Source organism: Lates calcarifer, linkage group LG2, assembly GCF_001640805.2.
Source record: "Lates calcarifer isolate ASB-BC8 linkage group LG2, TLL_Latcal_v3, whole genome shotgun sequence".
NCBI lineage: Eukaryota > Metazoa > Chordata > Actinopteri > Centropomidae > Lates > Lates calcarifer.
Genome location: NC_066834.1, coordinates 5,349,965 through 5,364,060, shown reverse-complemented (window position 1 = coordinate 5,364,060; position 14,096 = coordinate 5,349,965). Strand labels below are relative to the sequence as shown.

At 38.9% G+C, this 14,096-nt stretch overlaps 1 protein-coding gene across 1 annotated transcript in view; it reads left to right on the top strand.

Annotated features, from left to right (window-relative positions):
• Window positions 1–14,096, top strand: part of LOC108887995 (protein diaphanous homolog 3) — a 152,415-nt gene that overhangs the window by 65,257 nt on the left and 73,062 nt on the right. Inside the window, exons 20-23 of the mRNA XM_051074353.1 lie at window positions 464–565; window positions 3,477–3,716; window positions 5,813–5,942; window positions 13,194–13,319. Of these exons, the coding sequence (XP_050930310.1) occupies window positions 464–565; window positions 3,477–3,716; window positions 5,813–5,942; window positions 13,194–13,319 (598 nt within the window). The remainder of the gene's footprint in view (window positions 1–463; window positions 566–3,476; window positions 3,717–5,812; window positions 5,943–13,193; window positions 13,320–14,096) is intronic.

The window sequence follows — 14,096 nt, the reverse complement described above, 5'->3', positions numbered from 1 at the left end:
AGGATATAGTACTATATTTGATAATAAAAGAAATTTTATTGCGGCTGAAACTCACCAAAACACACAGCAAATAGAACAACAGTAGGCTAGATTTCTATAAAAACACAATACAAAGAATGGTAGTCCTAGGGCTCATTCTAAATGAAATTCAAAGAAAACACCACATTGCTCTTCAGGCATGGACTACAGTGCTGTTGAAACACATATATAGCCAGCCCCCCAAGGGTAAACTGCTAATTTTGGACAGTTAGCAACATTACATTTTGTGCAAGGTTAAGGAATGGAAAGATAAAAATGAGGCAGCTATAACCAAGTAGTAGTATTAAATATTATTAAGTGTGTCAAGCATCACAACATCATCTCTACAAGGCTGTTTGAAAAAAATGAATACAAGTTGCTTTTCTCTACTCTTTCTTCCTCCATGCTACTTCTCACTCCCTTTCTTCCTCTCTGTGCTTTGTAGAACCTTGTAAAACATCTGCCAGAGCAGGAGCAGCTGAATGCCTTGGCCAAGTATAAAAATGAGTACGCAAATTTGTCAGAGCCTGAACAGTTTGGGGTTGTGGTGAGTACACACAGTTGCACACAAACATGCACACACAAAACTGTCACCTCCCCACCAGCTTGTTTTAGCTCAAACATCATGTACAGGTATATCACAAAAATGATTTGACCTTAAATTGCAGTATTTTTTTAGTAATTTTTTTTGATGGATGGAAGACCTCTGACATTATAATCTCATGCACCAGCTCAGGTGAAATTCAGTGTTCTAAGAATGAAGAGTTTTAACAGAAATTAAATATGCATAAGTAGTTTTATAAAACTGATTTATTAGCATTTTGATATTATAGTTATGTTAACTTGTCTTGTATTTGCATCATTTCCATCAATGTCTCTTTCTCTTCCTACATGCATAAACACACACGCACATATACACACTCACACACACAAATGGAGCACTCTCATATGAATATCCTAATCCTGAGCTTTTTAAAATTCTATCTCTTTAAGCCTTAAGAAGAAAGACAGGACACCTGTGGACTGCCGTGCTAATTTATGCACATTAAAGAGCAGCACTGCTGCCTAATTATGTCTGCATCGTTTTCTTAAAGACTTTTCAAAGGAGGTTTATTCAGAATTATGCATGAGGGGTGCAGCACGTCTTGTGTATTTTGTGGATCTGCCTAGCAACTGAGTTACTGGCAAAACATACAATAATCTTTTTTTGCCCTGTTCACCCACCTGTTTGAAGGAGGAATAGAGCATGCTCAGCTGTTGTGTATAGTTCATTAGGAAGACATAGAACAAAGAGGAGCATGCTTACAATTAAGGTCAAGATTATTAGCCCCCCTTAAAATCAAAATAAAAAACTAAAATAAAATAAAATCAAATAAAACCCTTATCCTTCCAATGACATGGGCCATAACCTTAAGTGTTTATAGTTTGTGTGTGTCTGCAAGAACAAAGACAACATCTGCATACGGTCAAATTGCATTTTTTGCTTTTTTCTTGTTTCAGTTCAGCAGACCAATAAAAATGTTCATTTGACCTTATGCAGATGTTGTCTTTGTTCTTGCGGACACACACAAACTATAAACACTTAAGGTTATGGCCCATGTCATTGGAAGGATAAGGGTTTTATTTGATTTCATAAGGGGGGCTAATAATTTTGACCTTAACTGTATATAATGTTGTTGCGCTACTGTGCTTGCGTGGGCCGGAGGCCTGTGTGCTTTCACCTATCAGTAAAGCTCAGGTTCAAAGGGAATTTTTAATATACCATTGTGCAAACACATGCATTTTATCTATTCTTTTTTTCAATGTACGCCACTCTCACACTTGATATGAACCTTGTGTGTAGTAGCGGTGTCTATTCTGAGGAATATACCTGGTTACATTTTTAAAGTACTTACAATGCTTTGGACACAATGGTAATGTAGTCAGTCTTTCTGCAGCGACATGAATAAGTTAAATATTCTTTGGAACAAAAAATCAAAAGGCAAAAAAAGCTCTCGATCTTCTAACACAGTTTGAATTTCCATACAACCCTATGTCATTAGATTAAAGCATATTCTAATGTATTTTACACACATTTTACAGTTAACTTCATGCAGTACAGTAGCTTTTATTGCTGTACATCAGTTGTGCTTCATGACTTACTGACTTCATTTCAGTCTCTGAAATCTAAGGAATCGCTTTGTTTACCAGCATGTGTATCCTCCAGGCTCAGCTGTAGTCACACAGTCCTTATGACTGGCACTTCTTTGAATTAAAGTCTTTCATCCAGGACTTAAATTGTTGTTGACACTCTACAGAGACATTTATTACAAGTTGGCAAAATATTTACCCACATTAATTTGTTTTTACACTATATGATTTAAAAGTTTTAAGTTCACTGTTCATACTGTTGATAATATGAGAGAAATTTAGAGTATGTCAACAGCTTATTTAACCCTGCAATATGCAAACTATGTTTTCCATATAACCTCTCATTTACAGTCTATTTTGTTATGTCGCTTTTTTGCTTTGTGTTGAACCCCTCCCCTCTTGTTGCAAATGCTGCCTTCAATAGTTCAATTTTTCCAGTGCCCATCATAGCCTTCATGGAAACAACAGCTGCACACATTCACTCTGAAGGCACCCTGGTGCATTTGTTTTCTTTCTTTTTCCCCTAATTATTTCATCTTTACTACAATGTCCTTTTTACATAATTTATCCCATCTCTGGGCAGTGTTTCAGCATTATGTGTGGTTCTTTTGCACCTTTCCATTTCTTAATTTTGCCATATTCTTCTCCTGCCCTGTTTCCTCTCTCTGCTTTGCTCATACAAACACACACAGGACATGTGCACACAAGCACGCACACACTCGCTCTCTCACTGACTGAAATAGTCATTTGATAACATTACAGTAGCTATAATTAAACCCTTGATGGAGGACATCAAACCACACAGCCAGCTGTTGTGTGAAACAGACAATTGGAACCTGCGCCCTCCCCAACACCCCAACACCCCACACACATACACAATCACTGTTGTGGCCAGGCCCTGGGCCCAATGCAATATTTTCCAATTTTCTCTAATTGTGTGAGAGTGGTAATCCAAGGCAGCCTATTGTATATTCCACCCCCTCTGCTGCCTGCCCTATATGGACACTAACTCCACAATTAACTTACCAGACCTGGGTCCCAAATCAAATCACTGACAGCATCTATTACTACTGCCTAGCAACACTTTCCAGCATACTGGTTGCATAAATGTCTTAAATTAGATTGGCTGTATAAGAGAGTGTGGCAAAAGTGTGATTGTGGTTATTTTAAGTTTGACTATGTTATTTGACTTTCTCTGTTTTACGTACTTTTTCCTACTCTTGCTTTTCTCCTCTCATGCTTTATCTTCTCCGTAATTCTCCTTATCATTATTACTCTACCCTCCATCACACTTTCTTGTTTCCTCCATCGCTATTCTCCTCTCCCAGATGAGCAGTGTGAAGCGGCTGCGTCCTCGCCTCAGCCATATCCTCTTCCGGTTGCAGTTTGAGGAGCAGGTAAACAACCTGCGTCCAGATATCCTGGCTGTAAATGCCGCCTGTGATGAGGTCAGGAAGAGCCGTTCCTTTGGCCGCTTGCTGGAGCTGGTGCTGCTGCTGGGGAATTACATGAATGCCGGCTCACGAAACGCCCAGTCTTATGGCTTTGACCTCAGTTCCCTCTGCAAGGTGAGGGTTAAAATGCTGACCTTATCATTGACTGTTCACACACACAGTATACAGTAAAGACTGGAGTTCAACATGAGTCATGCATAGTTTAAAGAAATTTTTGTTGTGTGATAAACCTCTACACAGCTGTGTCTGCTGTTGAGCCATAGTATCAGCAGTAAAATAAATGTTAAAATAATACCATTGTCACAGTATATCTTGGTTTGATATGAACACCACATACAAACTGTAAAGATTTTTTTAGACCCTTGCTTGAGGGATGCCTGTTGGATTCTTCTCATTCTCATTAGTGTTCAGGCTGACTTTTGTGTATGTAAAATGTGAACCTCTCTCTCTCTATGTGTGTGTGTGTGTGAGTGTATGTTGTGCTTTGAGTATCTATTTATCTATACATATTTGTGTGGAAGCATTTTTGGGGTGTGTTAGCCTTTTTCTCTTTTCTTCTCTTTTTTGTCACCTTTGCTGAGCCCTATCAGTGAACTGATCTGAAGTGGCTGCTGTGATGAGACATTTTGTTTGAAACTATTTCATTTGATTGAACACTATCAGCCCCACAAGACAGTTTTTTCCCCTCTATCTGCTGGCATCTATCAAAGCAGCCAAACCCAGGGAATAGTTTATTCTCATTCTCCTGCTCAGATAGATAGATAGATAGATAACTGAGGCTATGGCCAATATCCCTTTGAAAGTTCACACACCATGCACTACAACTCAAGCTCAGTGGGACAGAGACATAGTAAATACCTGTACCTGTGGATTTTATATGGCATGAAGACAGAACAGCAAGTTTTGCTGTATGATAGTGATGGTGACAGAGAACAGAGAGTGATTCTGGAGAAGGAGACTCCTCCAGTGGTTACATTACAGCTGGTGGCAGACTCACTGCAGTTTCCACAGTAACAACCACCGCAGCCATTCATCAATGCCACCTCTATGCCCTGTTAGACTTGGGTGCTTATGTTCATATAAATACTGGTGCATGTGCGTGCACAAACACTGACTCACACGTACATGCATGATGGATTAGATGCATTAACATGACAGTAATATAATCAATTAATAAAAGTCTGTGACAGAATATCCTTTGTGTTCAGCGCATTTTTAATGCTGCTCTTCCAGCGTGTCTGTTTCTTTATCTTTCTACTAGTATGTTGGGGGACCAATGTGTGCATTGATGTCACAGGCAGGATATACAGAGGAAGACATCACCTTCCACGCCTGCTCCCGAGTTTGACAACTTAATTCCATGGCACACTCCACAGCACAAGAAAATTGCACCCAACCCAACTGGAAAAAGCAAAATGTTTACATTGTCAGCTATGATTACCATCCATCTAAATTCAGAGAGGAACCTTTTGTGTGCGAGCACTTGAAGCTTTTGAAAAAATGGGAAAACAGAAATGAAAAGAGAGATGAGAATGTTTGATTAGAGGAGATAATACAAACATGATTAAACCCAGCGGGGCTGAGTACACTGCTGTCTACCAATAGATCACCTAGAGAGATACACAGCAACGCACTCCACAGGAGGGATGTTTGGCTGGGATACTGAGAGACATCTTGGAATTAGACTGTAAAAGAGCGATGATGGAAATTTATCAGAGAAATTGAAAAATTGTTACGTGTGTGGGAGAGAGGCATGAAGAGCAGGAGAGGTCATCACATTGTGAATATGCTTCCACTGCGTGAGTGCGAGACATGAAATCGTCTGTAGTACTGTCAGCACTCTGCATTTGTGAAGCTACTGAAAGGGTTTACAGTAGCTGAATGAAGGACAATGACACATGCTCCTTTGACACACAGCAAAGAGAATTAACAAAATCCGCTGTTAATTCCCTACTGTGGCTGCAAGATCTTTATTGAAAGAAGAATTTATGCACAAATAAGAACTGAATAATTCCTGTTTTTTTAATAATAGAACTGTGACTGTACAACAAATCTATACATCTAATGTTAGGCTCAACCTGTTACATGTAAAGTAACGAGAAGTACAAATGCAAATTGAGTCTAAAGGTGCTGAAATAAAATTAATCTTTGTACTGTCATAAGTCTTTGTGTGTAACTGTATGTGGTTGTGTATATGTGTTTTACTACAGCTAAAGGACACGAAGTCAGCGGACCAGAAGACCACATTACTCCACTTCCTGGCGCAAGTATGTGAGGATGAATTCCCAGACGTGATCAAGTTTGTTGACGACCTAGAGCATGTTGACCGAGCTAGCAGAGGTAATACTCATTACTACTCTCATACACAAACCTCTAAACAGATGCACATAATGTTCTGCCATCCTAACGGTTTTGGTATATTCCCCAGATCTTAGAAAAACATAATAATCTGAAAAGAGAACAAAAGACATTGCTGTTTACCTGCACTGAGGCACTGTTCATCATTTACTTTGACTCCTATTAATCAAGCAAGGATCACTATGCATGTCGTTACTTGATAATTTTAAGTACCGGTAATCTACTTCCCACTCTCTGTGAGCCAATATCACAGTGTGATTATTCCTGTTATTTTGGTTTCCCGCTGGTGTCAACTTGAGTTTTTTAGCTTTCCTAGTTCACAGAGAGTTTCATCCACTCCTTGTCAAATCAACATCTGTGGCAATATTTACCAGCAGGTCTTTGCCAACTAGTCTTACAAATGCTAAATCGGTAATCAAATAGTTGGACTATTCTTTGAGCAAACAAAACACATACAAACACAAAACTAGGTTTTATTTTTTCTGCTATGTTTTGCAGCTTTGTGTAACAAACGCTTGTCTGTCCGGATCTCCGAAATGCCAGCTTCTTTAGCTTTGAGTTAAATGAGAAAAGTCTTTTATGTTATCCTCTGTTCAGCCTGTTGTTTAGGCAACTGCGGGCATTCTTTTAAAGCAGAAAACTGAATAATATTTTAGAAATTTAGAAAGAATTCCCTGGCCCCTCCCTTGATGGTGGCCATTAAGAGTTATTGCCTGACATAAACAATAGCGATGGTATGGTCAATGGCAATGGTAGATGAAGGAAAGGTGAGCCTAATGAAAAGATAATGAGCTGTGTGGGTGTCCAGCCATATAAACTACACTTTCAACATTGCGTCATTTTAAATCACTTAAGTTCAACCACAGAGGTCCATCAAAACAAATTACATTTTCCTGAGCTCCTGCAAAATAATCTCAGTGGAGAGAGTGGGTTCAAGATCACTGCACCCAAACACAGAGGTAATGTCCAGCATGAAAAGGAGATTCAGTCACCAGCAGAGTAAAAAAAAAAAAAGTATTAATTATGTTTTATTAATGATACAAATGATAAACAATAGATATTAGACTTTGCTTGTTTTGGATGTATTTGATCCAGAGATCCAGTCATTAAAAGCTGTAGTTCAGAGAGCTTAATGCATAACAGAATGACCTACCCAGACAATGTTCTTACCTCGACAGAAATAGAGCATTCTTCTCCTGTATTCCACTGTCTTACTTTGAGCTTCACTCTTAGCTTTCTACTTTTGAAACTCTCTGGGGATTTTTCTGGGATTATATGCTTGTTGATTCTGTAAACATGCATTATATTTTACCAGGTTGCTGTTTCATCTATGCTACACTCTGCTCATCTGCACTGCTGTTTGATACTAACATTAATCTTCTGCTGTAGCACATCTACAAGAGTTATAGGGTTATTTTTCAAGAGAATACATCAGGTCAATATACTCTTTACATGTAGCTTAAGTCCCTGTGTTGGTTTAACTAAAATTGGCTGTTTTCTTCATAATTTGATGTGCAGGCATACACACAAACATGAGCACACACAAACATGCACACACAGTGCACTGAGTTTGGCCAGTGTATCTAGAGTATGGTAAAGGTCACAGGGAAGCGCGGACAGACTGGGTGGTCAGAGGAGACTTGGTCTTGTTCTTTGTTCATATTGCCATAAGCAACTATCAGAGGGACTAGCGAGCAGCAGTCTGTGTGCGTGTGTCTGTGTGTGCGCGTGTTTTCAACTATATATGCATGCATGGTCATACTGTCACAGCATGTTTCTTGCTGCTCCAAAGAAGATTTTACCCATTGCTCGAGCCCCAGCAGGAGGGAGGGAGGGAAAGGGTGAGGAGGAGAAAACATAGTGAGGATGAAATGCGTGACTTTACTGTTTGGACCCTTCCTTGTGAGGACCCCTCTAGGTTTTGTTGGTGCTTTGATAATCTGTGAATAACGATGCTCCTGTTGAGTGTTTCATTTCTCTCAACTGTGCTGTGTGTCCACAAGCCCTTGGCTAAGACTCATAGGTTCAAGGGTGCGATCAATGCAAAGCACAATCTTTGGATCTTCCCTCAGGGTTTGTCCACGTCCTTACTTCACGGACCTCAAGCTGAGTATATATTTGCATCTATATAGATCCTCTTTTTCTGTCACTGTCTCTCTGTGTGTTTTTGTACCAGTAAGAGATGCATACACTTCGTGTCTCATCTTTCCATATCTAGTGTTCAGACACACAAATCCCATTTTGTCTTTGTACACCATGCTCTTGAGTGGCTTCCTTTTCATCAGGTCTGACAGCCATTCGGGAGGACTGAAGACACACTAAAAAGCTGCATTACATTCATAGACACTCACCAAAGAGCTTACTTGAGCATGAAAACAAGGTTGGATAGAGGTAGCAGTAATGATTTGCGCTCCTGTTGCAAAAATTGCTGCCTTTTGATTGTGTGTAACATAGCCTTCGTTTCCCCACTGCCAATCCCGTCTCTCATGGAAGCAAAACTGCAGCTTAGCTCAGGGTTCCTTTGTGTCTGTCTTCTTATTTCTGTTCCGCTCTCTTCTTTTTAGCACCATAATCATTATTTCTCCTGACGTGAAAAGGCAGTCCTTGTGTGCTGCTTCTCTGTCATTTCCTATGTATCTATCTATGTATCTATCTGTCTCTCTCTGTCTGTCTCTCTGTCTGATTTTTGGTTCATCAGTCTTGCTTTCTCTCCCTTCTTGTCCTATTTCTGTTTGTTTTGTCCCTCATCACAAACACAGGCACTATGTAGAGCCGACAGGTCTGAGCAATTAGGGTGGTTTGTCGCGTGGCACTTGGTGCCGCGTTTATGGTGGAATCAGACAAACACGGAGACATACAGTATTAATGTGCTCAACCAGCTTGTAGCTCTCAAATACCGCCTGTCAGTAGCAGGATCATTGCTTACTTAGAAAGCTTTGCGTAATATAAGTAGACATGTCTGCATTAATTTTATTTTGCAGGAAAGACAGAGAAGCTGTTTTGGTTCAGTTTCTGTTCAAGGCTTAGGGCCCTCAGGAGTCATTAACAAGTAATGTGAATCTAACTATATTGAGATGGTGCACTAATATGCAGCTCATGCTTTGCTTTGTAGCTTTGCCATATGCAGTGAGTGATGAGCCTCAGGTTGAAAGTATATAGTATGAGCAGTCTACAGCGCAACTTGCAAATTCAGTGACCTTCATGCTGTTTTTGAATGTAGATGGTGCTAAGCTCACAGGGTGTGTGCACACTGGAGTTTTTTGTATTATAACTCTCTAGTTTCCAGCCCCTGGCACCATCAGTCTAGTCACACTTGTCTGTCAGCCTTTGGCCTCTGAAGGCACATCTGCGTTTTTTCAGTCTCTTAATTTCCATACATCAAAGGATGATCTATAGTGGCGCTCTGTGTGTAGCGGGGCTGTTTGTGAGTGAGAATACTCCACTCAGTCTCATTTATAGCACAGCAGGTTGGCACAGTAATAAAAGGATGTCAATGGGGGATTTGACCTCTACAAATATTCCAATTATTATTCTGCTAAAACATCCTATATCTATCTGCAACCCCTCTGGACCACACAGGCATTCAGGCCCTACTGCTCATAAAAATCATTCGCACTTTACACACATGAAGAGAAAGCAAGAGCAAAATTACACGAGAGAACAACTGGTCACCGTACCACAGAGCAATTATTTCACAATTCTTAAGTTGTATATGACAAATGTGTATTTTTGCAGACTACCAGCATATATTGAGACACATCTCTGTGTTTAGCTAAGCATTCCAGCTGCTATACTCATCAGTCCCGGGCAGATTGTCTCCTGAAGCATATTCCTTCATTTTTGTCACGTGCATGTCTCCTTTTGTTTATTTACCCTTCTTTGTGAGAGCGTCTCATAACAAAAACCTCCAGTTTGGATTGTGAAGCTAAGAAAAGAAGAAATCCCACTCTGTTTTGCTCTCTGTCTGGCTCTTTATTGCTCTTTTCCCAGTCAGTGCATCATCACTTGGCTTTAATCATTTCTATTAACAGACTGCCTGTCTGGCTTTCTACCACCTCTGCATGCTGCCCACACCTCATTCAGCCCTATTTGGTTGCTTGGTTATGCAAAAGCTTTTAAAGAACCCAAAGGACACAAAGATTGAAATGGAAGTGATACAGAAGGTGAGGGGTCTTTTTCTGATTATTTACTACAGTGTCTTTTGGCTTATTTTATCTATCATACTAATCATACTGGGTGTGGAGATCACTGGTTAGTTGGTCAAAGATTTTTTGTTATTTTATGAATCTCAACAGAATCCAAAGAATTTCATTAGCCTTTAAGCTCAGAGGCAAATCAGCAATGAGACCGTATATTTCTGTTTTGTTTTCTTCCTCTGAACCGGCACGCTAATAGAATTTCTATGGAAATTTCTGGTCATTAACATTTTTAAAATATTGTTACTTGTAGTAATGTAACTGTATTTTTAACTTTTTTAAATATGCTTGGAGTGCTGCTGTGCTACTTACTGTGACTTTAGTACATTGTAAAAATTATCAATCATTATTTTCTTTGTAGTGCCTTTATTCACATTATTAGTCACACCCTTGACTTTTTATTTTTAATATATATTTAACCAGGGAATCTTGTGAGATATATTATCTCCTTGAGCTCATCATAATGGCAGTGTAGAATAGTTACCTCAGAGTCATGTAAGACCACGCACAATTCTTTTACAACATTCACTTATAGTACAATAACATAGAACTGGGAAGTAATGAAAGAGATGATCTTGATTCCTTAAAGAGTTTATAATCCCTCTGAACCTTTGTCTTGAACATTGATAATATACTTCTGAACAATGTTCCCCCTAATTTTTCATGTGTCTGAGCATACACACAAACTCTCTGAGAATTCCTTGGACCACTGTGAGCAACATCAGACGTGCACACTGTCACACACTATAATTTTATGTGCTACATAGTTTTGCTGGGCACGGAGAAAGCGGAAGCAGTGCGCGATTGCGCAGGTGCGCAGCTTAGAGGGAACATTGCTTCTGAATGTATTAAAATTCCTTTTTTATCCATCCTCTAAGAAAAAGATTAATTTAGATAAACACATGATGAATTAGATACATTTTTCACATTTGACTTCCATCACTTCATTAATTTTACTATCTTTGTTGTTTAACTTTGTTAACTTGTTAACTTTTTGTGAAACATGAGCAATTTCATGAGGTTTAGTTTGTATTTTAGTTAGCAAAAATCTGTTTTGTTTTTTACAGAACACATGAAGTCCATTTTACAACGGACAGAATGACTGGTTAGAATAATAGTCAATAGACACTTTTTTGTGACAATAAACACACTTTGTCCCAGGAACAGTAAAAGATATGAGACTTTAAAGAGTAAAACCAACATTTGAATAGCACTGTGATTAAGTAACACACAGATACATTATGATTTTATTCATGACTGATATTAATTGAACACAATTTACCTGATCCTGTGTATATAATGGATTTAACACTAGTCTTGTGTTTGTTTTTTTTAACGTTAAACATGACTTGGAAAAAGAAAATAGGAGCTGTGTGTTCATGCATTACATAACTGTTTACTCTTAATATATCTGCTACTAATTACTTCAATTGTGCCTTAAAGAAAAAAAAAAAACTCATCATTACTCTTCTGCATGTGAATGTTAACCCAAACTTAAACAGGCTTCTGCTTTCTACGTTTCTTTCTTTTTTTTTTTACTGCTTGGATTGGCAGGGCGATTTCTATACCAAAATAAAAATCAATATAACAGCCGGTCATTGCAGAGCAGTTGCTCTATGAATACTGCTCTGATTGAGACATCAGTGGTCACAATGTACCCTGTGACAAGATTTTTAAAGGAATGGTGTGCTGTGGCATTTTCACTGCCTTCAACTGACTGTTAACTATTAGTGTCATCGCTTACCATGAAAGACAGGGAAGGAGGGCTGAAAAAAGAGGGGAAAAAGAGAATGAAGATAGCCTGAAAAACTGCAGAGAGTAAAAATAAGACTTTAGATGCAATGAGTAAAATTAATTGATGTGATAATCATTTGTCAGCTACAGATACAGTAGATGTGCTGTGGCGAATGTTGTATAGTGATCACTCAACTTTAGTTCCTACAGTGTATTTGTCCTTCTTTCATAATCAGGACAGACAGCAGAATGAAAAGTGCCTCTCAGCCAGCTGAATGCCCGAATCTCTGTTTTGTTTGTACATTCACATGCTCAACTTCACCTGCAGTGAGAAGAACATAAAATGGACAACTTCAGCCACTGCAGACTTTTAGAACATTTGTAGTTAAGATGTCTGACTGAATAAGTATGTGTGTGTGTGTGTGTGTCCAAGTCAGTGTGTTCCCATCAGTAAATGGAGTTCATCCAGTGAGAAGCTTAACTATACTGAGGTTCTCTCTCTCTTTTTTTCCATTTTCGTAAAGCGTGTATTAGGATCAAGGGAAATTTGAAACTACTTAAAAATAAGCAGCTTATGCCTTTTTGTCAAGCAGGGTCTAATCAGGGTAATTTAAGCCATATGCTATATTCAGTGACTAGCTTAAAGTGTCAGCCATGACCAACTTAACAGAAAGTTAGGCTCAGTGTTTCCCTGCTCTCCCACCTGCACGATCCATGCACCTGTTGATAAAACTAAAGACAAAGGATGAAGGGCGTAGGAGGATCTTTACTTTGACATCCATCTTCATACTTTGAGGCTTTGTTTCTCTGAAAAGTCACACATACAGTGCAAATACATACATATGTGAGCAAACATAACAGGCATTTGCTATCACTACAATGTGTGTGTCAGTAATGGTATTGTATTCCTACATGAATTAAATTGTTTACGACAGTTCCATGAACACAGAAGCAGCAAACACTGTACGTACCTTTGCTTGATGTTTATTTGTCCTCAGTCATTGTTTATTCCCATGGTGTTGCTGGCAGAGCGTGAACCCATAATAAGCATGCATTGCTATAGAGCTGACTTCTCTTTCCTTATTCCTGTTGTTTTTTTGTGCCTTGTTTTTCTCTGATTCTTCCAGAGTATCAGAATAATAAGGCTTTTGATTGTACCTGTAATACAGTTGTCCTATCCATACATCTTTCTTCACTCTTCCATGTGGGTGTATTTCTGTGTGCTTTCACAGATGTGTGTGTGTCCTGATATATATATATATGTGTGTGTGTGTGTGTGTGTGTGTGTGTGTGTGTGTGTCAGTGTCTGCAGAGAATCTGGAGAAGAGCCTCAGGCAGATGGAGAGGCAGCTGGTGCAGCTGGAGAGAGACTTGGAGACTTTCTCCTCCCCCGATGACCCCAACGACATGTTCTTCACAAAAATGGCTATATCCTTTTATAAACACACGCGCTCACTCACTAGTCCAAGACATTGTTCAGTAAGTTTACTGTAATGAATCAAACAGAATATTTTTACATTTATCTCTGTAGTGCCACACATACTGGCAGTAAAGAACATTTTCATACCTAAGCACAGTACTGAATCAGTGATATAAAGGGAAGGAACACTGAAGTCTTTAGTTAATCAAATACCCAATTAAACACATTTTCTTAAGATAAGATAACTGTACTTTATTGATCCTGTGAGGGAAATTCTTTTACGTAATTAAATACTCATATGCTGTGTTTCATTAGTTTCCATCACCTTCACTTTGGACCCCCCCCTCCCTTCCTCTAATTTTCGTTACACAAGGTTTTCTTTCTGTTGTCCATGATGTGTGCAATGAGTCATGACTGGCATCCCAATACATTGTGAAGTTATTGTACCAGTACCGCTCTCAGCTCTCTTTTTGAAGGGTACTTCACACTAAGAGCAACTTCAAAATGAAGGGAAGGGTTAGAGAGGGAGAAATGGGACAAAGCCTTTGTCTTTCTGTCATTCTCTTTCTCTCATTATGTCCATCATTGTTGTATTTTTATGGAGACAGAACATGGGCAATTTAATATGTTCTATTCATTTTATGATAATTAAACAAAGGCACTGATTTAAAAACATATAAATACACAATGCCTCTTAACTGTTATTATGTCTTTGCTGCCCTCTTTGGATACCCTGATCCAGTGCGGACAGCTGTCCATATCTTTTTGGCAGCTGTGTTAATTATT